The 26,845-nt window shown below is 33.9% G+C and overlaps 2 protein-coding genes and 2 pseudogenes across 2 annotated transcripts; 3 read left to right on the forward strand and 1 right to left on the reverse strand.

Annotated features, from left to right (window-relative positions):
- Positions 1 to 2,471: 2,471 nt before the first annotated feature.
- LOC21390021 lies at positions 2,472 to 4,935 on the forward strand (annotated as a pseudogene).
- Positions 4,936 to 6,016: 1,081 nt separating this feature from the next.
- Positions 6,017 to 8,586, forward strand: LOC21390022 (cytochrome P450 87A3). The gene is made up of 9 exons (XM_024175615.1): positions 6,017 to 6,222; positions 6,432 to 6,762; positions 6,868 to 7,017; positions 7,121 to 7,369; positions 7,672 to 7,765; positions 7,873 to 7,947; positions 8,040 to 8,146; positions 8,267 to 8,394; positions 8,499 to 8,586. The coding sequence occupies exons 1-9, from the start codon at positions 6,020 to 6,022 to the stop codon at positions 8,584 to 8,586; spliced, it is 1,425 nt and encodes a 474-aa protein (XP_024031383.1). The 5' UTR covers positions 6,017 to 6,019.
- Positions 8,587 to 13,140: 4,554 nt separating this feature from the next.
- Positions 13,141 to 16,983, forward strand: LOC21390023 (annotated as a pseudogene).
- Positions 16,984 to 17,150: 167 nt separating this feature from the next.
- Positions 17,151 to 22,453, reverse strand: LOC21390024 (protein DETOXIFICATION 45, chloroplastic). Its single transcript, XM_010113426.2, has 15 exons — positions 22,299 to 22,453; positions 21,506 to 21,901; positions 21,270 to 21,412; positions 20,973 to 21,110; positions 20,702 to 20,877; positions 20,191 to 20,326; positions 19,951 to 20,047; positions 19,730 to 19,830; positions 19,244 to 19,407; positions 18,787 to 18,858; positions 18,538 to 18,654; positions 18,337 to 18,432; positions 18,112 to 18,233; positions 17,667 to 17,724; positions 17,151 to 17,374 (listed from the first exon to the last, which is right to left on the reverse strand). Exons 2-15 carry the CDS (start codon positions 21,856 to 21,858, stop codon positions 17,363 to 17,365), a joined length of 1,785 nt encoding a protein of 594 aa, XP_010111728.2. The 5' UTR covers positions 21,859 to 21,901; positions 22,299 to 22,453; the 3' UTR covers positions 17,151 to 17,362.
- Between the last annotated feature and the right edge of the window lie 4,392 nt (positions 22,454 to 26,845).

The raw sequence follows: 26,845 nt of genomic DNA on the forward strand, positions 1-26,845 counted from the left end.
ATAAAAATAAGTAATGAAAAATGAGAGAAAGTTAGGTAGCGTGTCAAGAAATTTCTATATCTCTAAATTGTACTACAACTTATTTGGTGTTAGGATATTTGCCACTTTTAGTGAACTTTGATTGGTCCCTTGGGCCTCGTTCACTTCGCTGATTCGAGTTTAGAATTCGAGTTGAGATGTGATTTTATATGTGAGCTTTTTACTGTAGCAAAAAAGTTAAATGTGATTATTTGTGAGAGCTTTTTACTGTAGAAAAATTCGAATTCTAAACTCAAATCAGCGAAGTGGACGGGGCCTTAGTCTTTTTGGGCAGAAATCTTAACACGTCTCCCTCTACTGGTATTTCTGAAATTTTCTTCCTGAAATAAAAAAAATAGTTTTTTTTTAAACAAAAACAAAGCATTTTTATTGCGTATCTTCGAACTTGAACACATGACTCAATACGTTGAAAACAACTGACGCACCCACCTAGAACTCAAAAACAAAGCATAATACATAGAAACTATATTAAGGAAAGCCTTACCAAGCAAATTTTTAAATGTGAGAAAAAATCATAGTAATTAAAAAGAGTACATTATAACTTGTAAAAAATTATTTAAAGAAATAGAAATAAAAGAGCAATAACTTCGTGTCATTGTCGTGCTGATTATCGTACTTGTAGTTATACCTACGCTGGGCTCTTGAAGTGTTGTGCCTTTACGTGCTTCGCGCTTAAAATGTGCGCCGAAACCAGTCCATTTACTAATCATGTCGTTTAGGTTCATTTGATAATCATCTTGTGTCGTACCACACCGTGTCATTTCTTAACGTGTCGTGTTTGAGTTGGCCCACTATGCCTGCCCGTTTTGATACCTCTAAACAGTAGAGGAAGGTGAGAGGCGTTTAAGCAAGGAAGATGAACGGAGAGGATAGGGAGGAAAGTCCTGCAACAACTCCCAAGCCCAACGGCAGTTGTTAATGAAGGACACTAGGACAGGATAAAAGGAGTTTTCTTCAGTGAAATCTTTAAAATCCATTTTTCAATCCCCTTGTAGTCTAAAGCAATATTGCCTTTAAAAAAAAAAAAAAATAGGAAGAGACAAATAGAGTGAGGAAAAAAAAAAAAGAAAAAAAGAGGGATGAGTAACAGTAAGCGTCGGCAGAATAATAATTTTCTCATTTTCCAAATCTTTTCATCTGCCATCTGATATGGTGGCCAAGTAAGGCCCATACATGATAATAAATTCATAGCAATACTTTGGTGATATTCTTGCCATAGCCTGCAAGATCAATACTAGATTTAGTAGGATCTTTCAAGTTTCAAAACCATTTGTTAGTTTACCGATCCATCCCAAAAGTTTAAGCTGTTAAGAGGTAGGCTAACAATAATTTTATACTTTAACACTCCCCCTCACGTGTGGGTTGGACAATGGACAATCGTGTGGGTAAATTAATTAGAAAGCCCAACACGCGAATATTTAAGCCCGAGATAAATTAAAGACCCAACACATGACAATTTTTAAATGGGGATAAATAGTGCAATTACGGGGATTTAAACTCAGGACCTCCCGCTCTGAGACCATGTTAGTTTAGGTCATGAGTTCAAACCTCTGTAATTGCACTCTTTATCCCCATTTAAAATTGTCATGTGTTGGATCTTTAATATATCTCGGGCTTATTCACGTGTTGGGCTTTCCAATTAATTTACCCACACGATTGTCCATTGTTCAACCCACACATGAGGGGGAGTGTTAAAGTATAAAACTATTGTTGGCCCACCTCCTAATAGCTTAAGCTTTTGGGATGGATTGGTAAACTAACAAGATTTGATAAGCAACTTGCTGCGACGTAGTTGAGTAATAAATTTACTTAAATGAGTGCAGGGTGCGTTAACATTTCAAGAGTTATCCAGAAAAAAAATAAAAAATAAAAACAGAGAGAGTGGAAAAAAAATTAATTGAAAAATAATAAAAGAAAATTTTAAAAAATACATTAAAAGAAGTCATTGGAAGACCTACTTTTTTTTTTCTTTGCCAACTTTTCTTTTTAGAACTTAGGGGTGCATGGCTTCAAACTCTACACCTTAAGGTGTAGTCAAAAGTGCAATTACCGCTATACTATAACTGCAACCATTTTTTTTAAGACTTTCATTTTATCGATTCGAGTTTCGCTACAGTAAAAAGTTCTAAAAAACAGTCACATTTAATTTTTTTCTACAGTAAAAAATTTTCATATAAAGTCATATCTCAACTTGAATCAATGAATTAAATAGGCCCTGAGTATGTCTCGTATAAAGTATGGACAAAGATTTTAAATTTTTGATAAGCTCCCTTAAACTTTTGGGTAAAACCTTAAAATGACTGAGTGTCCCGAACAATGCTAATACTACAAGGACTAACTGCACCGAAAACTCCCTATATATACAGTAGTGGTACTACTACATAGGATACCAGTTAGCTAAGGAAATTCCAAGTACTCAAAAGAAGTTAGAAATGTGGACTGTCGGATTGTGTTTGGTGACATTGCTAATCATATGGATTAGTCACTGGACTAGGAGGTGGAGAAATCCTAACTGCACTAATAGGGTTCTCCCTCCAGGTTCCATGGGACTCCCTCTCATTGGAGAGACTCTCCACTCATCATTCCCGGTCGCTCTCTTGATCTTCATCCCTTCATCAAAACCAGGATGCAAAGGTAATATGCATTTATAACCGTAAGATTGCACCTTAATCATATCAAAATCATGTATTTCACAAATATAATAGAGTTTGATCAACGACTCAAACATTTACTGCATAAGATTTTTTTTTCTTTTTGTGTGTGTGTATACACTTGATACTTATTTTTGTCACATTTCAGGCATGGTCCTCTTTTTCGAACAAGTGTAATGGGTAAGCAAGTTGTAATATCAACAGATGCTGAGTTCAACAATTACATTGTGCAACAAGAAGGTAAGCTGGTTGAACTGTGGTACTTGGACACGTTCACTAGGTTATTTGAGCAAGACGGCGACTGCGAAACCCACATAGGATTCAGTGCTATCCACAAGTACTTGAGAACTCTTCTTCTGAATCATTTTGGTACTCAAAACCTAAAGGACAAGTTGCTCTTTGAAATTCAAGAATGCATCTATAAAACCCTAAGTGCATGGTCAAGTAAGGGTTCTGTTGAAGTGAGACACGCCACTACAATTGTAAGCTAACTATACATAGACACACACATATATATACATATATATAAAATTCAAATTTCTTTTTTCTTTTTGTTGTACTTGCATAAAAAAAATTGTACTTCTTGTGACAACGACAGATGCTACTAAATTTTGGTGCAAAGGGACTGATCGGTTACGACCCCGAAAAAGCAACTGAAGATCTAGGAGAGAAATACACTAGAATCATGGAAGGTCTTATGACTATTCCCTTGAATATCCCGGGTACAACATATTATAAATGCAGAAAGGTAAACTCAAACATCACCCCAAAAAAAAAGGATCAAGATCAGAAAAGGTTTAATCTGATGTTTGTACGTTTATGGTTATTCAGGAACAAGAAAGTGTGGTGAACATGTTGAGGGGCATGCTAAAGGAGAGACGCGCTTCGTTAGCATCTGATCAGACACATGAAGGAGATTTCCTGTACGAGATCAGCAAAGACATGGATAAAGAAAAGTTTTTAACCGAGGATTTTGTTGCGCATATGACTTTTGGTGTTTTATTAGCTACCTTCGAAACTTTGTCTGCAACAATGACATTAGCTTTCAAGTTACTCGCCGATCATCCTTCGGTCTTGGAGGAGTTGACAGTAAGTGGAAAAAGTTTGATCAAGAGCATGATCAATTGAGTTTTCACCCCAAAAAAATAAATAAATAAAACAAAATTAAAAAAAAAACAAAATTTATTTTACAACACAAATTATAATGATGATCAATTTCCATATATTTCCCAGGCAGAGCATGAAGCAATTCTCAAAAAAAGAGAAAATTCAAACTCTCCAATTACATGGGAGGAGTACAAGTCCATGGCTTTCACTCACCAAGTAATTAATTCCAATTACATATTTAGCAAGTACCAAATTCCTTTAGATAATTAATTTTTGTAATAATATCAGTTGTCTTTTTGACTTGTTTCCTTTTGGATAAAACAAAGGTTATCAATGAAACTCTTAGGCTGGGTAATACCCTACCTGGCTTATTACGTCTTGCAAAGAAAGATGTCTCAATGAAAGGTTCGTTCTTAATATATCTTAAATAAATCTAAATCACAATTAACTCAAGGAATTTTATTTCAAACTGCATAATATGTTAACAAATACACATACATTTGTGTGAATGGCTTCCAGGATTTACAATTCCGGCAGGTTGGACAATTATGCTTGTCCCATATGCCCTTCACTTAAATCCCAACACATTCAAGGATCCTATTGAGTTCAATCCATGGCGTTGGAAGGTTAAATTTCATTGACATTTTTCATCTAGTACCGAATTTGTTTTTAATATATAGTTTTTTTTTAATCACCGATTAGATTGCAAAACTTCGTCGTAGCTAATCACGCAATTCTGATATTTAATGGAAAACTATAGGACCTTGACTCACTTGTTGTGTCAAAGAATTTCATGCCTTTTGGTGGAGGAACCAGACAATGTGTAGGAGCTGAGTACAGCCGAGTGTTTATGGCCACATTTTTCCACATCTTGCTCACCAAATATAGGTACCAATTTATAAGCACATTGCTTTTCTCTCTTAATTTATAATTGTGTTGTTTTTTTTAGACGAAAGCTAAAAACAAAAACACTCATTGAAGAGGGTTTTGTTGAAGATATTTATTAATTTCCTCAATCACTTATCAAATTTATGTTGTCAATAGGTGGACAATGATCAAAGGGGGAGAGATTGCTCGGAATCCTCTTTTGGCATTTGGGAAAGGCGTCCACATAAAGTTTTCCGAGAAGACAAACTAAGAAGCCTTTTGTTTTCCTTCCTTTTTTTTTTTTTCTTTTTCGCTTTCCTTGTTGTCTTCTAAGATCTTCTCTCTTAGTCTTTTATTGTCATTGACTAAATGAAAAAGGGGATTAGTGGTGTCCTTTGTCAATCTATTGGGATCATAAGTGTAACAAAAATGACCTTAACTTTTGCTTTCGTCAACTAGTATTGAGGGAGTCCAAAATCACATCAGCTCGACCATATTTGGCAGACCGATGAAAAGCATAATTACAGCTCCACAATAAATAATGAGAATTGATTAGTGAATGATAGGGGATAAAACCCTAATAAGTCGTCTTTCACTGCTATGTCACCATCAGTGGTAAATTATCTTTTTAATATGTGCTCGTGGAGCAACCACCCAACTGATAAGTGATAACATGTACATAAATGAAGGTGTGGATCAAATATGGGCAGTCTGATTTGTTCAACTATTTTATAAAATGGCTGAATTCAAGGATAAAATTATTTATCCACAGAATAAATCGTAAATTTTTGCTTCCATCAATTGATAATATTATATTTGAGCAACATCATTGACTTTTCTTTTTAGGAGCATCGGGATAACTGACTTCTATATATGTGTGTGTGTGTGTGTATATATATATATATATATATTATGTTGCAATGTCGACTTTACCATGTATATCTAAACTACAAATGTTGAACATATAGCTTTTCATTTTCATTTTTTTAGTTTTTAATTTCTTTGAATCAAATTTCTTAGTTCTGAAGCATAGAGTTGTGACCATAATTAAAACCAATACATATTCTGATATAAGAACGATAAGTTGTCATATTCTCATGGGGAAAAACAAAAAAATCGGTAGTCCCGTTATTCAAGGAGCCGCTGACTTATCCCATTTTCAAAAGTTCCACTTGCTTACTCATGTCAGTACTTGCATAATGTGTCAATGTGTGTGTGTATATATATATGTATGTACTTATACAGGGCAATGGTTAAATTTACTTGTCCACCAACTACTACTTAACTAATACCAAGCTGATCTCACAAACTCTGGACATTCATTTCTCTGGGGATCAGACACTATAGTTACAAACATGTGGAACACCATTGGTTTGGGTGTGGTCGGATTAGTGGTAATATGGATTAGCAATTGGATTAGAAGATGGAGAAACCCGAAATGCAATGGGGTTCTGCCGCCAGGCTCCATGGGATTCCCTCTCATTGGAGAAACCCTTCCTCTCATCATTCCCAGTTACTCTCTTGACCTTCATCCCTTCATCAAAACACGGCTCCAAAGGTGATCATCATCACACTTCACATCTATGATTTTATCTATCCGGTGTATAAATCGGTGTTTAATCAATAAAATTATGTCACGTCATTTAAAAAATTTAAAATTCTTTTTAACTAGCTTTTACATGCTTTAATGTTTAAGTCTACAATGAATATGTGCATGTTGAATTTAACATGTCATATATTCATATACCTTTCACTTTTTCCTTTCAGATATGGACCTATTTTCCGAACAAGTATAGCCGGTCGGCCAGTTGTGGTATCAGCTGATCCAGGATTAAACAGTTTCCTTTTTCAGCAAGAAGGGAAGCTGGTTGAGCTGTGGTATTTGGACACCTTCTCGAAAATCTTTGTTCAGGAAGGCGAATCGCGAACCAACGCTGCCGGCGTCATCCACAAGTATGCGAGGAGCATGTTTCTGAATCACTTTGGTGCTGAGAGGCTCAAGGAGAAATTGCTTCCTGAGATTGAACAAGTGGTCAACAAAACTCTAAGTGAATGGTCAACTCGGGCCTCTGTTGAAGTCAAACATGCTGCTTCAGTTGTAAGTACTTTCAACTTACTTATTTAATGATAATTAATCACTCGACTTTAATTATTTAATGATAATCGTGTTTTTTTTTTTTTTTTTTTTTTTTGCACATTGCAGTTGGTTATAGATTTCAGTGCTAAGCAAATTATCAGTTATGATGTTGAAAAGTCATCTGAAAGCCTAAGCGAGACATACACAGGAATCGTGCAAGGTTTTATGTCTTTTCCCTTGAATATTCCCGGGACAGCATACAATCAATGTCTAAAGGTAACATTATTATTATTTTTTTTTTAAGTTGTAGCCAACAACTTATCTTTTCTAGGTCTGAAAACTTGAAATAAATATAGTTTGGATACTTATGAAAACTCAGGGCCAAAAGAAGATACTAGCCATGTTGAGGGATATGATAAAGGAGAGACGGGCGTCGCCTGAGACGAATCGAGGAGATTTCCTAGATCAGATCTGCAAAGACATGAACAAGGAAAAGTTCTTATCTGAGGATTTCATAGTGCAGCTGATTTTTGGGGGCTTATTTGCTACGTTTGAATCTGTTTCAGCAATAATGGCGTTGGCTTTTGAGTTACTTTCGGAGCATCCTTCAGTATTGAAGGAGATGATGGTAAGTACAGACAAAGTTTGACAATCAGTTCATATCCTTTTCATCTTCATTTTTATACTCGCAATATTAAATATTTTTGGTAACTTATTGCAAAAGTAAACTTTGGACGGCACCGGTACCAAATATTTTTGGGTGCCGGCCCCAGTCCACGGCCCTAATTTTAACAACCTCAATTTAAGTAAGTGACAACCGAAAATTTTTTCAAAACAAGAAATTTATGTTCCTATGATTAAAAAAAAAAAAACTATTGAAAGAAAAAATACCAATCTTACCGTTAATGATCAATCTCTCAAATTTATCAGGCTGAGCACGAAGCAATACTCAAAAACAGAGAAGATCCAAATTCTTCACTCACATGGGACGAATACAAATCGATGACTTTCACTCTCCAAGTTAGTTTTACATTCACAACATCTGAATTCTGAATTCCTTTGCATCTAACAAATTGGTAATTTTTGAAATGCCTTCAATTCACATGTTGTACTCGTTGGAAAACATATTATTATTATTATTATTATTATTATTATTATTATTACCTGGGCTATTACGTAGAGCACTAAAAGATATTCCAGCAAAAGGTATTCTCTCAAATTTCACATTCATAATTCCCTTAAGAGCTTTTCATTTTTAACGGAATTTAAACTGCTTTTTTTCCTGAATTTCTTTGCAGGATTTACAATTCCTGCAGGTTGGACAATAATGCTTGTCACCTCCAGTCTGCAGCTAAATCCAAATACATTTGAAAACCCCCTTGAATTCAATCCGTGGCGTTGGAAGGTTATGTCTCTTCATGATTTCCATTTCTCGGATATTGGATTTAATGATCTCTCTCTTATTAAATCACAAAAACTTTTTGTTAGCTGATTATGTTTTTGTAATACTGTGAGTGAAAACTAGGAGCTCGATTCGCGTGTCGTATCGAAGAATTTCTTGCCGTTCGGAGGAGGAACGAGGCAATGTGCAGGAGCAGAGTACAGTAGAGTTTTCATGGCTACTTTTTTCCATGTCTTGCTCACCAAATATAGGTACTGTTGCAGTCCTGATCATATATGCCGATTTTTGTAAATTAAGAGAGTAATCACTTTTTGAATATGTGATTACTTTTACTTTTTTTTCTATGTATTTTTAGGTGGACAAAAATCAAGGGGGGAAAGATTTTTAGAAATCCTGTTCTGGGGTTTGGAAAAGGCATTCATATCAACTTCTCAGAGAAGTAGAACAAAGCCTTCACTCTTTTAGATGGCCCGTGCTTTTACATTATAATAGTACTTGTCAAAAGCATGATGTCCTAAATATGCTTTTGTTTACAAGCCATATCAACAATACAAATCTGTTGAAATTTAGTGGCATAATAGGAGCCCATTTAGTTCGTTAATTCAATTTTTTAATTCGAGTTGAAATGTTATTTTATGTAAGAGTTTTTTACTGTAGTAAAAAAGTTAGATGTGACTGTTTCTGAGAGCTTTTTACTGTACGAAAACTCAAATTTTAAATTCAAATCGGTGAAATAAACGATATCCAGATTACTTTGCACTTGCACAGGCAGACAAAATAACATGACACTGTTTTGCTCTCAGCCAAAAAAAAAGGGGGGAAAAAAATAAACAGAATTCTCTTTTTTTTTTTTTTTTTTTTTTGCTTTCTATTGCCCTATATGAGAGATAAGATAAAAGGGAATTGGTTTGATCCTCTCTCTCTCTCTCTTCTTGTAGATTGGCTTTTCCAATTTTCATTCATGTAAAATTGTACAATATATTTTCTTTTATTAATACAGAAAAAAATCAGATGAACAAATTTCAGCATTACTTACCCCATTTTTCTTATATCTAAGTCATTGATTCGTATTTTAAAGGAAAGAAAAAACGATTCAACAAAGTCTCATTTAATCTTTTTATTATTTCTAGCCTTTTTTATTAGCTTTTATTCTTTCTGTAAAGTAGACAATTCTTGTAAATTAGCTTTTATAGATGAACATTCGTTTGTACTGATATGAAGGAATAGAAAGAACAGAGAACTTTTCTCTGAATTTACAGAAACCTCCAACTTCTTTCTTCTTCATTTTAATTTCCTTTTAACTCATATTATATTTCTTGACTAAAAATAATACTACAATAGCTTTTTTTTCTTCTTTTTTTTTTTTTTTGCTAAATACTACAATAGCTTGTTGGTCATCAAGAAACTCTCTGCAAAATCCAAGACTGTGTCCTTTAAAAATTAAATAAAACTCAAAGATCACCACGTTCATCTTTTTATTTCTTTCTTTCTTTAAAAAAAAAAAAACTACATATTTTTGCTTTAAGCTACAAAATGACACGTACGTTTAGTACTCATATAAACAATTAAGTCCTTCCCTCTTAAAAATTAAAAAAAAAAACTAATTTCAACATATAATAAATCGGTATGAGCTGGAAATTAGCTATAAAGGAGGTTTTTATTATTATTATTTTTGAACAGTGAGATTTACATTTCCTAAGCACAATAAAATAAAATAAAAAATCTCTTTGCTCGGATTATGTCTATAAATTATAAGAAATAGATATAAAACTCAAAGATCACCACGTTCATCTTTTTATTTCTTTCTTTCTTAAAAAAAATAAAAAAATAAAAAATAAAAAAAACTACATATTTTTGCTTTAAGCTACAAAATGACACGTACGTTTAGTACTCATATAATTAAGTCCTTCCCTCTTAAAAGTAGTTGGCTACTTGGCTAATTCGTATGTAAAAAGATATATGATCTGATTGTCTCTATACAAATTAAATGATGGTCGAACTAATTAATAAGAAACAAAAATAATGATATTATTCTTGCTAGATTATCTTCAACTCTATAATGCCAAATATATATATATATATATATTCCAATGAAACGGTCACAAGTTAATTAATTATCAATTTATCACCATTATTGAAGGAGAATGAAAAAAGAAAAAATAAATGGAGAAAAGCACAGCGATCGAGGCCTCCTTTTGACTCTGTTTTTTTCTGAATATTTTTCTTTTATGCAAAGTTTTTCTGTTTTTTCATTTCTTTTTTTCCTTTTTTTTAAAGAATTTTTCTGATGTTTTTTTCTTTTTTTAAAGTATTGGTGCTTTCTGTTTATCAATCGTTGAATCTATATTATTTTTAATTTAATTTAATTTTTAACTAAATTTAATGCAAATACAACGAATAATAAACAAAAAAACACCAGTATTTTTAAAGAAAAGTTAAAAAAAAAAAAAAACAATAAAAAGTCTTTTTTTTTCATCTCTATGAAGTGGCGCTCACCGAAATCTTTAACGGAAATAATGATCAATACTTTATTCTTTTGTGATTCCAATGACAGTTGCATAAGCCTGTAATTTGATCTATTTCCAGTTTACGCACACTTGGCCCTCATTTCAAAATTTCATGTCATTGGAAATTGCAGCAATTTTCATCATAGATTTTGTCCTCATTTAGGCATTTCGGTTTTCCGCAGTATTCTCAACCCCCATCTTCCGATTACTATTCTATGGAGAAAACCACCAGCAGAAGTGCAATTATTAAGCAACGAAAAATGTATTTCCAAGATTAGCAAAATATATATATATTTATATATATATATATATATATTTTCAATTTTTCGCGTGTAATATGTTTCTAATATTTGCACACGGAAATAAAAGGGAACGCACGGGCTAAGTAACACAAGTCTCTTCACTTCAAAACGTTAGATAAATGAATATAACGCTTATACTGTATAACACCAAAAAAGTGTCGTACACACGACCACATGCTGGTATTGTTTATATACATGGTCATCTTATCACTAATAAAAATAAATAATACTTTTATTAATTTCTCTTCTTGGACGGTTGGCATTATCTTAGAACTTATCCAATGAATATACCAATATAAATGCTATATTTGACAGTAAAATGGTGTGAAAACAACATACTTAATATGTTATTCTATTTTGTGTTCCAGAACATAATACTATTTCACATGTTTTATCTATTTTATGTCATAATTATTGAGTTTTGAATTTTGTAAAAATACTACACATTTCAATGATAATATTGGGATAAGTAAACGAAAAAAAAAAAAAACTCAATATATTAACTAATAACAATTAAATGTCAAAATTTAATATATGCTATATTACATATCATATTTGGTGACAATATTACAATCAAATATAGCATATATCAAAACATTAAAAATAAGAATGTTTTAAAAAAGTAATTTTCCTATTAAATATATGATAAATTTAGCACCATAAATGAAACTTCTAACAATATTTTTTACACTTGAATGTTAAATTTATCATTAATATATTAATTATAGCATTGTATTTGACCTGCTCTAATATTCATTTTGATACTAGCATACTAATTTTGCAGCAGTGGAGATGCCTTTTTATATATCAAGCTTTGGCGTCAATCTATTCACTTGCTATAGCCAAACATAATTATCACCGGTCTCTTCTAAAGTCGGAAGGCAAACCAAAATACACTTCATGTCTAGGACAGAGAACTTTGCATAATGATCGGTAGAAGACAAAACAAAGAGTAATACTAATTAATCTCAAATGAATCAATTGTTGAATTTTTTTTAGCGCTGATATGAGAAAAGAATTATCAAATTTTCTCTAATAAAATACAAATTTCGTAAATAAACATATTAATAAAAATAACATTTCATTTAATAAAATTATCAAATAACTTGAAATAAATACTGTTCTAAACAAAAATGTAACTTGTTTATTGTATCTATATAATATATTGTCGAGCTTTTTATGGCAGGTTCACCCTGTGTTAATGCATACTTTTAAAGGTTAGTCTAACCAAAATTCCATCAAATATGTGTTAGGTTTTTTATGGTATAAACAAAGCAATAATAATAGATTTTATTTTTTCATATCCTAACTCAAAATCTCATTACATACAAATTATACAATATATAGGATGAGTCGTCTCACATCCGAATAATGCCGTTTCTCATCCGCCATCATCACACTAAAAAAAAGTTGTCGTCAAAAACTGCGGAGAAAGCGAGAAACAAAAGAGTTGTTCTTTTACATTTTTTAGTTAGAGTGACTTGAATGATAATTTTGAGTTGAGTTTGAGTTATAACTTGAGTTGAAGTTATAATTTGAGTTGAAATTATAACTTGAGTTTGTGTTTGGATGTGCATATTTGAGTTATGATTTGAATTGAGAACCTTTTTGAGTTTGTGTTTGGTTGAATCAAAACTTGAATTTGTATTTAGATAGTATTTTAATAAAAACTCAATGGTAATGAAAATTTTTAATAGGGTATATGGGTGAAGTTTTATTCATCTTTTCGTTGTGAATGCATAGAAACAAAAATCATCTCAATCGAAATTAAAACGAAAAAGTTATGACATTTTTAAAAATAAAAAAATATTGCTCATTAACTTGAGTTAGAGTTTATGAACTCGAGTTGAAAGAAAAACAGGAGACGTTTGGTTCATGGATTAGAACCATGTGATTAGAACCATTTTCAATTTACGTGTTTTTTTTATGAGAGAAAATACTGTAGCGAATTATGAATTATGATTCGAATCAGGGGATGAATCTTCCAACCAAATAATCTCTTAAACTCGAGTTTAGCCCTAAATTTAAGTTCAAACTCGAGTTCAAGCTCAAATTTAAACTCAAATTTTATGAAAGAACATGAATTTAAATAAAATTATAATTTAAGTTTAAACTTTTTCTGAGTTTTATTACGAAAGAACAACCGCAACACAAATAGACACACTGTAATTATAGACGATAAGTGATCATCATATATTTGAGGGCCACACCCCCCAAAAGGACAACAACATGGAGAGGCAGGTGGGCATTCTAGGAGCTGGAATCAGCGGCCTCCTGGCCTGCAAATACGTCCGCTCAAAGGGCTTCCGACCGATCGTTTTCGAGTCCCGGAGCGGCGTCGGAGGCGTCTGGACTAAAACCATCGAGACGACGAGGCTGCAGACCCCGAAACCGCTCTACAATTCTCCGATTTCCCGTGGCCGTCTTCGGTGACGGAGGACTTTCCTGACCAGCACCAAGTATTTGATTATGTTGAGTCCTATGCTCAACATTTCGACTTGCTTAAGCACATAAAGTTCAACACCAATGTTTCTAGCATTGAGTATCAAGGGCCGTCCGAGGAGGAGATGCGATCTTGGAGTCATTGGGGTGGCAATGGACAGCCTTTTAGTACTTCTAATGGCAAATGGAAACTTGTTGCGGAGGACACACAAGGCCTTTCCAATGATCAGGTAACTAATTAATTAATTAAGATTCTGATCCAATATTATTGGCAGAAGAAGAAAGAGTTGATCGTATTATCATGATTTGGTTTTGATTTCTCTTTTTTTTTTTTTTTTTTTTTTTTTTTTTTTTAAAAATACCAAGCCGGGCTCTTCTCCTACCCTTCAAATCTTCTTCATGTAAAACCCATATCATTATTTAAATAAAATTTTCTTGTTAGACCGTATTGCATTTTTATAGAGATAAGTTCAGAATCGGCAATGATTAGAAAAATAGAAACATAAAAAAAATACAATTTTAGTCGAGGCAGTAAGGTGAGATTTGAGGTTAAAGGTGAGATTTGGGTATTTAATCAACAAAAATCTGTCTTTTTTGTTAATGTAGTATATAATTACTACATATTTCTTTAATTTCCTTAGAAGGATAGCTATTTGATTCAGTCATTTTCTGTTTTTATCTTACCGAATATTTTAAAAATCTAATTTGGCAAATTGTACTTCTTTCTTGACTTGTTTTTGGTTTTCTAAAACAATCAAAGTAGTTTTTAAAATGTGCACCAAAAGGCAAAAATCGTTTATGTTTTCCTCTTTAATTTGTTTTGTGGAAAATCTCATGATAGAGTGTGAGAATATGCCTTACCTATAGGCGCTGTTTTTATAATCACCTAATTTTAACCAGATATCATTATCAATAAGTTTTTCCTACTTAAAAGGTTCCGCTCTATATTTTTTTTTTTTGTTTAAAACAATTCACTTCTTAAAAATATTATTTTTATTATTAATAAGTACTGCTATTTTAACTATTGAATTAATTTTTTTGATAGCCGATTTATAAATAATAGTTTGTACAATAGAAATTCCATCATTTTCTTCGCATAAATGGGTAGCGTATTGACTCAAGGAAGTAACCTTTTCGTGTGGAAATGAAATACGAAAGGAAATATATTGAGCGAGTCATGTCAGAAAGTGGCCTTTTTCTTTTCTGTGTGGCCGATAAATGCTCTGAAGCTGGAAAAGTTTGTATTGGTATCTATCAGATAGTTTGGTGGGTTACCACTTTCCAATGAAAGCACTTTTAGCAATTTTGTCAAAAATACGAGTATTATAACAAGATCATTCCTCTTACGGAAACCCAACTGCTCCAGCTTCTTCAACTCAACAAATTGAACGAGTCAGGTTGCCAAAATTGCCAATAAACCATCAATGGGTTAGTTGTAGTAGTAAAAGATGTCTTTCTTTTTCCTCTTTTCAAGATAAGCTTATGATCCGATGCTCCATAGCTCCACTTTAGGACTCCTATTCAGTTAATGTGTTGGGCGACATTAAATGTACGGTAGTTTGTGTAAAAATTGAACCCATCATTTAAGTAGAATTGAGTAAGGTCCGTATTTCTAAAATAACAAAAAAGATGGGGACAGGATGATACCAATCATCCCTTTTTCTCTCAGAAAGAAAAATAAAAAATCTTATGATCATGAATAGATCATAATAAGCACGTTGTTGAATGCAGGTCTATGTGGTGGACTTTGTGATCCTTTGCATTGGAAGATTCAGTGACATACCAAACATCCCAGAATTCCCTCCAAATAAGGGCCCTCAAGTATTTGGTGGCACGGCCATCCACTCCATGGACTATGCTGCCATGGACTACAAAAGCGCCGCTCAACTTGTCAAAGGCAAACAAGTTACGGTTGTTGGCTTTCAGAAATCTGCTCTCGATATCGCGATGGAGTGCTCCAACGCAAATGGTAATAATCTCGGGCTTTTATTCATCTTTTTTTTTTTTTGTGTCGAACACAAATCTAATATTGATTCATTTTCTATCAGTTTAAGCTTTTGTTGGTAATATTACAAGACATGGTGGTAAGATATATTTAAAAAGAAAAAAACAAATTGCATTATACAACAGAAGTTGATTTGCAGGGGCTGAAAATCCATGCACTGTGCTATACAAAACCAGACACTGGAATCTTCCAGATTACCTCCCATGGGGATTCCCTTTAGCTTTCCTGTACCTGAATCGATTTTCCGAGTTACTCGTTCATAAGCCTGGCCAAGGTTTTCTACACAGCGTCCTGGCAACCGTACTTTCACCTGTGGTAAACACTTTTTTTTTTTTTCAATTGTCTGGTCTTTTTTTTTTTTCCTACAAGAACACACAAATATACATATATATAGGCAGGGCAATTGTCTGGTCTTTTTTTTTTTCCTACAAGAACACACAAATATACATATATATAGGCAGGGAAATGTGTAATTAAATGATACTTTACAATGCAACAGAGATGGGCATTCTCAAAATTCGTAGAGAGTCACATAAAACACAAGCATCAACTGGCCAAGTATGGAATGGTACCGGAGCACAGCTTTCTCCAAGATATCAATGCTTGTTTGATCTCAACAGTGCCCGCAAAATTCTATGACAGAGTTGAGGAGGGAAGCCTTGTTCTGAAGAAATCTCCGAGTTTCGGCTTCTGTAAAGAAGGTATTTTGATTGAAGGAGAAGACACCCCATGGAAGACAGATTTGGTCATATTGGCCACCGGTTTCAAGGGTGACAAAAAGCTCAAAGACATGTTTGTGTCTCCCACTTTTCAGGACTACATTGTTGGGCCTCCCAATGCAGCAGTACCTCTCTACAGGTTACCTTTTTTCCTAGAAGAAAATCAGAATACTTTTTAAGATCATAAAAGAAACAAGGACGAAAGGAAAGTAAATCAGATTCAGGTCAACAAGGCCCACTAATTCTGTTGTGAATATGCTGGTATTTTTTTTATTTTTTTCTTTTTTTCTTTTCAGGGAATGCATTCATCCACAAATTCCACAACTAGCAGTGATCGGATTCTCAGAAAGTGTTTCAAACTTGTACACCTCAGAGATGAGATGCCGGTGGCTAGCGGAGCTTTTGGCGGGGTCATTTAAGCTACCGCGCATTAAAGAAATGGAGAAGGATGTGGGCGAATGGGACGAGTACATGAAGCGATACTCGGCTCAGTACTACAGGAGATCATGCATAGGAGCCCTTCACATATGGTACAACGACCAATTGTGCAAGGACATGGGATGGAACCCCAAAAGGAAGAAAGGATTCTTTGCTGAATTGTTTGAGCCTTATGGACCAACAGATTATGTTTCCCCTTGAGAGTTGTTAAAGAGTGAGTTTGTTTCGGTCTGTCCCTTGTATTCTCTATGTACCGGCTATTGCAGAATGTGATTAAACTTTGTAATAAACCAGGCCTTAGAAGCATGAAAGATAATTGTAATTCATCTTTCATGCTCAAAACTCGTGTGAACCGCCCCTCACCAAGAAAAGAAGGGGGAGCAAACAATGAGAATTTAACAAAAGTTGCATCAACTTCTTCAGAAAAGGTAAACATTCGAGCTCTTTTCAAGCTTCATCACTGAAAATGGAAAACGTTTCTCACAAGCATGTCTTAAAGAATACAGTTAAAATGCATCTCTATGCTTATTGATATAATATAATTCAGCATTTACCATTAAACAATAACTAAAAAAATAACAGGTGTTTCCCCTTTGTCAAAATAAGAGAAAAAAAAAAAAATTGCTTTTCATCTTGTTGTTCTAACAGCTGATACCAATTGCACGTAAAGAAAAAAATTTTGAAAGGGGAAAAAGAAAACTCCTGACAAGAATACATCAGTGGGAAACTGTACACCCGAGACCTCATTCAAGTTTGGGCATAATACTAGCTTGATATATCTCAATCACCTTCAGAATTTTCCCATATCAACTGGCCAGCTGAGAAAAAAGAGGGCGTTTCTAAAGTCAGATACCCAGTTCAGGAACTGTTAATTAAAAATAAATAAAATATATAAATATAAAGATGAGTCGATGCCACGATAAACCAAAAGGATATGGAAGTTTCGCAGTTCAGGTGTGTAATTTTGGACAGTTGTAATCAGCAGATCAAGAAGACGAAGAAAAATGTAAAAAAAGAGAAGATGCTGAAAACAATTTTCTAATGCTAATTGATCAGCTAGCTATCAAACTCTCAGCCTAAAAAGTTAAAAAACTATGAAAAGATACCAACCTCAACTCTCTGAAAGTCACTATGAAGGAACCACCAAGGTCCATTTCTTGACAGCAATCTGAAAAGAAGAAACACAAAAATGATTATCATGATGATATTATTGATAACAAGAGGGAAAAAAAAAAAAAAAAGAAAAAGAGTAAGAGAAAAAATAATAACGATCATGGTGATATCGTCAGAGACAAAATGTAAGCAAGCATGTTGAATATTGCGCAGCTAATTGTCTAAGATGTTAGCCCAATAATAGATCAGTAGTAGAGCTAAACAGACTTAATTTAAAAATATCTGGCTGGCAATACTGAAATGGAAATACAAGATTTTTATATAATTATATTTTCCTAACGTTGTTTAAGGGGAAAATCAGTGATAAGATGGGTAATAGGACCGAAAATTTTCTTAACAGCATTCAGTGAATGAAAACTTTTCTTGCATTGTATACTTTTACCTGTAAAAGCCTGCCACTACGCGCAAACCCATGAAGAGAGTCAAGCCCAACCAAACCCCAGGAAGACCAATAATCGAAGGAGTATATAACAAAAACGCAGAAGATATTGCTCCCACCACCATCTATCAATCGAACAACACAATTGTTAAGATAAGTCATCTGCGCAACTCTCAGTTCTGAAACAAGAATATTTCTGAAAAGGTGATTTTCAATGGTTCAGCTTACCATAGCACGAGCAGCATATGCAAAATCCGAAACACCGTAATGGAGACCATCAAAAACATAAGCTAGCGCATTAAGAGGTTGACTGGCACTCACAAACTGTAACAGTTTGAGCGATGTGGTTATGAGATCTACATACATTGACAATTAAGGAAAAAAGCATATGATAACCAAATAAATTTCTGAACAATTATATTCGCATACCAACACTCCAGTTCTAACAATTCCTAGTACTTCAGGGTCCTTGGTGAACAAGGTAGCTAATGAACCAAAAGACACGCCCAGTATTGCACTCAAGGAAACACCTGTGATCAATCCTACCTGAAAGACATTTGAAATAAGAAAACAGAAAAGAAGCAAAAATATTGCTAAAATCTTTAAGAATCCCGAGGTGTCAGAAAAATCAAAACCAATGCTTAAGGATTAGGGGTAGGAGGAAGAAAGAAAGCTGACCTTCAGAGCGTAGTGAGTGATTTCTTTTACATTCTTATAGTCACCTTTGGACATATAACTTGCAGTGAGAGCCTACGAGCAAATAAAACTTGTAAGTCGACAAAACATACCATGAGCAGACACGTGCTGACGCAGCAGAGAGAAAAAATGCAATATTATCTGAACGCTAAAATATCTCAAATTTTGATAGGTAGGAGCAAGCAAGCGCACTTTTCCTATTCTATAACACTGTAAACTTCTGTTTAAGAAGCCAATTAAACTTTTCCCCTTATTTGTATTTTCAGCAACAAATTCCTGTTCTCTTCCTAGTGCTGAGAAAATCTTCATTTTGTTGATTGTATTTTGATTCAACCACAAGCATGTAGAATTAATTATAAAACAAATTGAAACTGAAAGGGATCATAACATCGAACAAGCATGTAGAATTAACTATATAATTCAAAGAAAGAGATCATACCTGAGCAGATGCACCCAGAGCATCAACCAAAAGGGACACAGCCAACCATACTTGTATGCATATCTGATGAGCAGCCATACCTACCGGGCCTTCATGAACAGCCATTGATGTCCCCAGTGTCATGGTTGAAAGAACAGCAAGAGTTCTTACAAGAAGAAAACCACCTATAACATCCCAAATTAGTAAAGAATTTATTAATAGAGTCTTTATACAATAAGGGGGAGAGAAACGGTAACATGTATTTGCAGCAGAGCAAAAGATAATGATACTGCTAAGAGAAGCAAACAAAGGGAATATAGCATTCATATATATGGACTCTTGTGGGTAAGCTAAAGTCAATTATTTAGGCAACAAGTTTGCTTATCAAAAGAAAATATATTTAGACAATGTCACATAATTCTCCATGCAAAGACAGAACTTCGACCATATAACCATTTAAAACTGATACGAAAAGTGCAACTATCATGAATGAAAATAAAAAATTACCTGATTTCATGTATCCTCCAAATTGCAAGGATCCCATCTTTGGGGGCAGCAGTATTGCTCTCTTGTTTAGATACCATAACATTAGAAAGGTGACGGCATATCTGAAACATAAAAAGTTGAGCGTGATCATATGGCATTCAATAATTTCCAAAAAAAACAAAAAACAAAAAACAAAAAAAAAAACCGTGGAAGTATATATAAAGCTCCCAAAGAACACATACTGAGACACAACAGTGGAAAGGGCTGCACCAGTCGCACCCAACCGAAAAGAATACATGAGTATGGGAAACAATATCACTGCCAATAGATTACCTATACCTGCAAGCACAACAGCAAGTGAATTAGCATGACGGATGACTCTAGTTTGACCAAATCCAGAAGAATATGATGACAACTACACAACCAATCATAACATATTTTCTCACCTAAAAAAATTTAAAAAAAAAAAATCAAACGCTTACCTAGACAAAAAACAGGAGTTTTGGTATCCTTAAACCCACGGAAAACTCCTTGAAGAGCCAAAGAGACTACAACTGCGGGAGCACCAAGTGCCCTTAGTGAAAGAAAATGTTGAGCTGGAACACGCATGGGTGAATCCTGTTAAAAAGAGTCAAATTCAGAACTAAAATCCTTCTAACATTGAGATTTATACACTTGCAAGAAGAAAATGGAATGAAGACCACAACGCCTATGAAAAAGCAAGCAAAAGAATCCCCGAGCTTAAAAGAATTATAGTACCAAATTAAGCTAATTACAAGTGCACTACATCAACAAAATGTATAAATAGTACCTAGAAGGATCCAAATACATCTACGTCCGTGCATTAAAACATGTACCTCCCTTGTGATATTCATCCCTGGCATTAAGATTATGATTCTCTGGAGGTGGAACACAAATGCACACTTGTATGCAAATGTACGTGCAGAGAAGAAGATTAAGTAAATGACGCAGAATGAGTACATAGGGACTTACTGGTGATATCCCCATGATATTTAAAAATAATCCAGACCCCAGAGACAGGGCTAATGCCTCAAAAACGCCAATCATAACTGCTAACAGTAAAGCTGTAGACACCGAAGGTAGTTGCATTCTCTCAGATATCCCATCAAAAGGCCTACCATTGCTCCTGTCTTCTAAAGAATGCTTCTCTGAGAAACAACACAAGAGCAGTCAGACACACTCTTAAACCCCAAATCTACAAATCTATTTATCAGCAGCAGGGACGATAAAATTTCAAACCCACCTGAAGTAGTAATTTCATTCTTTGAAATATCTTCAGCCACAAAAGAAGTGGCAACGCTGAGAAGAGGAATATTAAATAGCTTTGAGATATAGTTAAAGATGTTCACAGAAACACCAGCTGAACCCAACTCCAGAGAGCCTTCAGAAAAAGTTTTAGAACATAAGAATTAGTCAAAAGATAACCTGAAATGGATTTTTTTATATCTATACATGTTCCTTTCTCAATATTCTACTTGAAGGAGCATCAATAGTTAGCAACTAACTCCAATCCGCAAGAACTGAAATGGTCATTATATACCTAATCTACCAATGTAAGCGGTCTCCATAAGCTGAGCCAAGGGATCAAAAGCCTGTCCCGCAATTGCAGGTATAGAGAGCATCAAAAGCTCACGCTTCACATCCGGAGACTGCGACCGATGGCTAAGAATCTCTGTCAACTCACTATAACAAAAACAGAAGAACAATTGGTGCCCAAGGAAAAGCACTCAAGAAACTGTCAAAACAACTAGAGATATATCAAGGTTGTACTCTTACGGAGCGCCGTTCCCCGATCCGTTGACATCATGCTCTTCTTGTAGAGCCAATCTTTCCTCAACGCCAGAAGAAGTCACCCCACCATCTGAACTCCACTGATTTCCCACCACATTGCAGCAGTTCTTTCTTCGATGGGTGATCAGTGGTTTGAACAATTTCCTGTGTCTTTCGGACAAATCGAAACCCCCTAAGCCTAAGCTCTTTCTACCAGCAAGCGCAACGAGATTACCAGTATTCCCTCTGTTCAGTGAAGAAATCGGCTTGAATTTCTCCGCCGTTTGGCTGCTTTTGCTGAATCTACTTGCCGTTATTCCATTAGAGAGTGTACGGCCGCTGAACTGCGTCGCCGGCATTTTCACTGGTCGTCGTTAACGCTTCAAAATAAAGGAATATTTCCTGGAACAAAAGAAAAAAGAAGGAATTTTGGAGTTCAAAAATAACTTTTCCACTATGAATTGATCTCTTGATTCTAAATTACAAACACCTTTCTGAATTCATTTGAACACAACATTTGCGAAATCCAAAAAAAAAAAACAAACAACAATACAGAAAATTGAATAATTTTCTCTTCCTATAAACAAAAACAGAGCATGGAAACCGCGAAACAAATCAGAAACTTCGATTTCGACAAAATCACAAGCTTCAATTTCGATCATGAAGATAAATTGAGGACGAAAAATGATGAGAAAACAGGTTATCAAAAATAAAAAAATAAAAAAAAAAACTGCGTTTCCAATTCGGGCAGAAACAAAGGGATAAAGGCTTGAAAGAGAAGAAGATAAGACAGCCAAACCTTGGAGGAAGAAGGTTCCAGAATCTTCGCAGGAAAAGCAGAGGGAGGAAAACGACGTCGTGGAGAATCCCTACCGGCGATTGCAGAGAGAAGTCTCTCCGCAGAAATACACAGTTACTCGCAGTGTTGATAGGCGGTTTGGTTTCTGATGAAACTGTCCGACATAAATTAAATTAAAATGTGCCAAAATAGAAAAATGACACTTTTCTAGTTTTCTTCTTACCAAAAAAAAAATTAAGCTTCCAAAAACGCGCCACGTCATGTCATGAAACTTTTCATTTTCATTCGCGGCCCAAAAACTTTGTTGCGGAAATAATGCAGCAAGTATTATATTATTATAATAGAACATGAATGGAAGGACAATTATGTTTTTGAGATTGTGATTTGATTAAGGATTGGTTGGGAAAAATATGATTTAAGATTCAAGAGTCCGTTTGGTTGGAGGATTTGTTCTCTAATTTGAATTATGGTTCATAGTTTATTACAGTATTTTCTCACAAAAAATACATGTAAATCAAAAATAATTCTAATCTCATTGTTCTAATCCATGAACTAAACGGGTTACAAGAATTTGTGTCGGTAGCGGCCATTTGAATCTTGCTTTTCAAGTACAAAATCACGTTCATTAGAAAAAAATAAAAAAAAATACAAACAAAATTAAGAAAATGTAAAATTAAAAAGAAAAATTTTAAAGAGAGAAATTAGAGTGAGTTTTATTAATCTTATAAAAATATATAAAATAAAGAGTTTTAGAGCTTTATTTATAAGAAAATTTTTGATACTATTCGCGGCTACTATTTACACAGTACTTATTATTTACGATTACTATTTGTACAGTAAAATTCTGACATAAATAGTAACTTTGATTAACTTGTATAGTAATTTTGACTGAGGTGGACAGCTATTATTCATAACACTCTCTCTTAGATGTCCACCATTCATGATGTCTCATTAAAAATCTTTTTAGGAAAAACCTAATGGAATAAAAACCATAGCAAAGGAAAAAAGAGTACATCATTTATCTATACATGTTTATGTTGTCTCGTTAAAAACCTTATCAGGAAAACTCAATAGGATAAAACCATAATAAGGAAAAAAGAGTACAATCAGGTAAACTCCCCCTCAAGTTGACATGTATAGGTCTTCCTTATAAATCTCGCATATGACGCATCCCGATACTGTGGATATGCTTTCTGAATATTGTAGTGGGAAGTGCCTTTGTAGAAAGATCTGTTGCATTGTCACTTGATCAAATGTATTGAATATTAATATCCTTATTCTTTTCGAGCTCTTAGGAGTATGAGAACAACTTCAGGGGTATGTGTTTGGTTCTGTCACTTTTGACGTAACTTTGCTCTATTTGAAGGACATATGCTGCATTGTCTTCAAATAATACTGTTGGATCTTTACTGATAGATAGTCCGCAAGTTTCTTGGATATGTTGAGTTATATACCTCAGTCATACACATTCTCGACTTGCTTCATGGATTGCAATAACTCCGGCATGATTTGAAGAAGCGGCAACAAGTGTTTACTTTTGTGAATGCCATGAAACAACAGTACCTCCACATGTGAACACGTATCCAGTTTGAGACCTGGCTTTATGTGGATCTGACAAATATTCTACATCTGTAAAACCAATCAACCCTTGTTTTGATCCTTTAGGATAAAACAATCCCAAATCAAATGTTCCTTAAAGATAACGGAATATGCTTAATTTCATTCAAATGTCTTCGTGTAGAAGATGAGCTAAATCTTATTAATAGATTAGTGATAAAAGCTATATCTAGTCGGATGCAATTAGTAAGATACATAAGAGCTCATATTGCACTTAAATATAGTACTTCAGGACCGAGGACTTTTTTATTACCTTCGCAAGGGCGAAATTGATCCTTTTCAACATTAAATGATCTAAAAGTGTTTTAAGACCTTTTTAATATAGTTTAATTGATGCAGAAGTATTCCACTTTAAAGGTGCTCAATTTGTAAATCAAGACAATTTTTCGTTTTTCCAAGGTCTTTTATTTTAAATTTATCTTTTAAGTATGTCACAACTTCTTGAATTTCTTTATGAGTTCCAATGATGTTCAAATCATAAACATAAACAGTGATTATAACAAAACCAGATATTGTTCCCTTAATAAAAACACATGGGCATATGAGATTATTCACATATTCTTCGTTTGACAAATATTCGCTTAAGCAATTATACTAAAAATTCTTAGATGAGAGATATTTTGTTCTTGACCAAATGCCAGTTGTAAATGGGGGTGCTTATTATAAGTACTTGGTCTTATGCAAATTAATGCCGCAACATCTAAAATTGCATGACCCCATACAGAAATAGATAGTTTTGTTCTCATTATTAATGGTCTATCAATAAGCTGAAGGCGTTTAATTAATGATTCAGCCAAACCATTTTGTGTATGCACGTGAGCAACATGATGTTTGACAATAATTCCAACGGACATACAATAATCATTAAATACTTGAGATGTGAATTCACCAGCATTATCAAGTCTAACTTTCTTGATTGTATAATCCAGAAATTAAGCTCGTAATTTAATTATCTGAGTAAAAAATCTCGTAAATGCCACATTCTGTGTTGATAATAAGCAAACATGTGACCATATATTAGATGCATTTATTAATACCATAAAATATTGAAATGGTCCGCACGGTGGGTATATAGGTCCACATATATCACCTTGAATACATTCAAGAAATATATGTGTTTATGTTTTAATTTTGACTAGTGAAGGTCATGTGATCAGTTTACCAAGAGAATAAGCTTCACATGGAACTTTATTTATTTGAAAGATCTGCTGGCCTTTTAATGGATGTCTATGTGAACTTTCTATGATTCTTTGCATCATTGTTGAACCAGGATGACCCAAATGGTCAAGCCATAAGGTTAATATTTAGGGATCTTCTTTAACTACCATGTGTGACTCTATCACATTTATATATGTGTAATGTAATCCCAAAGAGAGGTTTAGAAGTTTTTCTAATATTTACTTATTTCCTGATATGTTAGTAGTTAAATACATATATTTCTCATTCCCTTCAGTTTCAGATTATGTAATGGATGTCCATGTGAACTTTCCACAATTCTTCACATCATTGTTGAACCAGGATAACCCAAACGGTCAAGCCATGGGGTTAATATTTGGGGATCTTCTTTAACTACAATGTGTGACTTTATCACAATTATATATGTGTAATGTAATCCCAAAGAGAGTTTTAGAAATTTTTCTAATATGTACTTCTTTCCTAATACATTAGTAGTTATATACATATATTTCTCGTTTCCTTCAGTTTCAGATTGTGTATCATATCCATGAAAATATATGTCTTTGAAACTCAACAAATTTCTTTTGGACTTTGGTGAAAACAAAGCATCATTTATGGAAAATTTTATTCCATTTGGCAATACAAAACTTGCTCTACCAGTCCCCTCAACCAGATCTACAATACCTGATATTGTATTGATTATTGTCTTTACTAGTTTTAAACCAAAGAAGTACTTTTTAGATTTTAGGATAGTGTGTGTTGTACCACTATCTGGAATACATATATCCCCGGTATTAACTTTAAACTTAGCTCCATCCATATAAAGCTTCACACAAAAATAATAATAATATAGAAAATACATAACATGGGATTTTATGTAAATAAGTACAACATATATAGAACAGACTCAATATAAAAACAAAATGTAATGTAAATACATAAGAGCATGATATATCTATCTAGTTATCATCAATAATCTTATCTATAAAGTCATATGTGCAATCTGAGACATCAAGATAGGTTGAGTCATTTATAAGATCGTGGTGTTCATTAAAATTTACTTCCTTTTCTTTCTCCTTCAAGGATGCCTTGTAAAGTTTACAAAGATGGTCCGGTGTTCAACAAATTCTAGACCAACATCCTTTAGTACTGCATCTATAACTGGAATTTTCAAGATTCCGAGAACAACTTGCATCAACATCTTTTCTTTTGTCATGACGCTTCTTCTGGATCACGTCATTTTGTGAAGGGTTGTAATAACCACTTATACCACGTCCTTGACCAAGACCACGACCACGACCACAATTTTGCCCTCGTCCTGAATTTTTAGAGAATGCAGCATTTGCTTCTAGAAATGTTGTTGAACAAGTGGGACGAGACTGATAATTTTTAATCAACGATTCGTAGTTTTTCTCTGCCACAAGAAGAGCTAAGATTATCTTAGAAAATTTCTTATAATCGCGTAAACGGTATTGTTATTGCTAGGTAATGTGAGATGCCTGGAAAGTGGAGTAGGTTTTCTCTAGCATTTCACCATATGTGATATTTACTCCACAAAATTGTAGTTGTGAAATAATTCTAATCATGACAGAGTTGTAGTCATTGACTTTCTTAAAATCCTGAAAACGTAAATTGTTCCGCTCATCGCGAGTGTCGAGAAGTATGACTTCTTTCCGGTGGTCGTATCTCTCTTTCAGACTTTTCTAAAAGAAAAAATTATAACGACAAAATTATAAAAATTATAATACGTTGGT

Source organism: Morus notabilis, unplaced genomic scaffold, assembly GCF_000414095.1.
Source record: "Morus notabilis unplaced genomic scaffold, ASM41409v2 Scaffold1112, whole genome shotgun sequence".
NCBI classification, from domain to species: domain Eukaryota; kingdom Viridiplantae; phylum Streptophyta; class Magnoliopsida; order Rosales; family Moraceae; genus Morus; species Morus notabilis.

Excerpts from the sequence above, each read along its gene's own strand:
- LOC21390024 (XM_010113426.2), bottom strand. The coding sequence starts at position 21,858 with ATGCCGGCGACGCAGTTCAGCGGCCGTACACTCTCTAATGGAATAACG. Across the intron at positions 18,234-18,336 it reads CATATGCTGCTCGTGCTATG|ATGGTGGTGGGAGCAATATC; the intron begins GTAAGCTGAACC and ends TTCGATTGATAG. Across the intron at positions 17,725-18,111 it reads GTAGTGGCAGGCTTTTACAG|ATTGCTGTCAAGAAATGGAC; the intron begins GTAAAAGTATAC and ends TCTTCTTTTCAG.
- LOC21390022 (XM_024175615.1), top strand. The coding sequence starts at position 6,020 with ATGTGGAACACCATTGGTTTGGGTGTGGTCGGATTAGTGGTAATATGG. Across the intron at positions 7,018-7,120 it reads CATACAATCAATGTCTAAAG|GGCCAAAAGAAGATACTAGC; the intron begins GTAACATTATTA and ends ATGAAAACTCAG. Across the intron at positions 8,395-8,498 it reads GTCTTGCTCACCAAATATAG|GTGGACAAAAATCAAGGGGG; the intron begins GTACTGTTGCAG and ends ATGTATTTTTAG.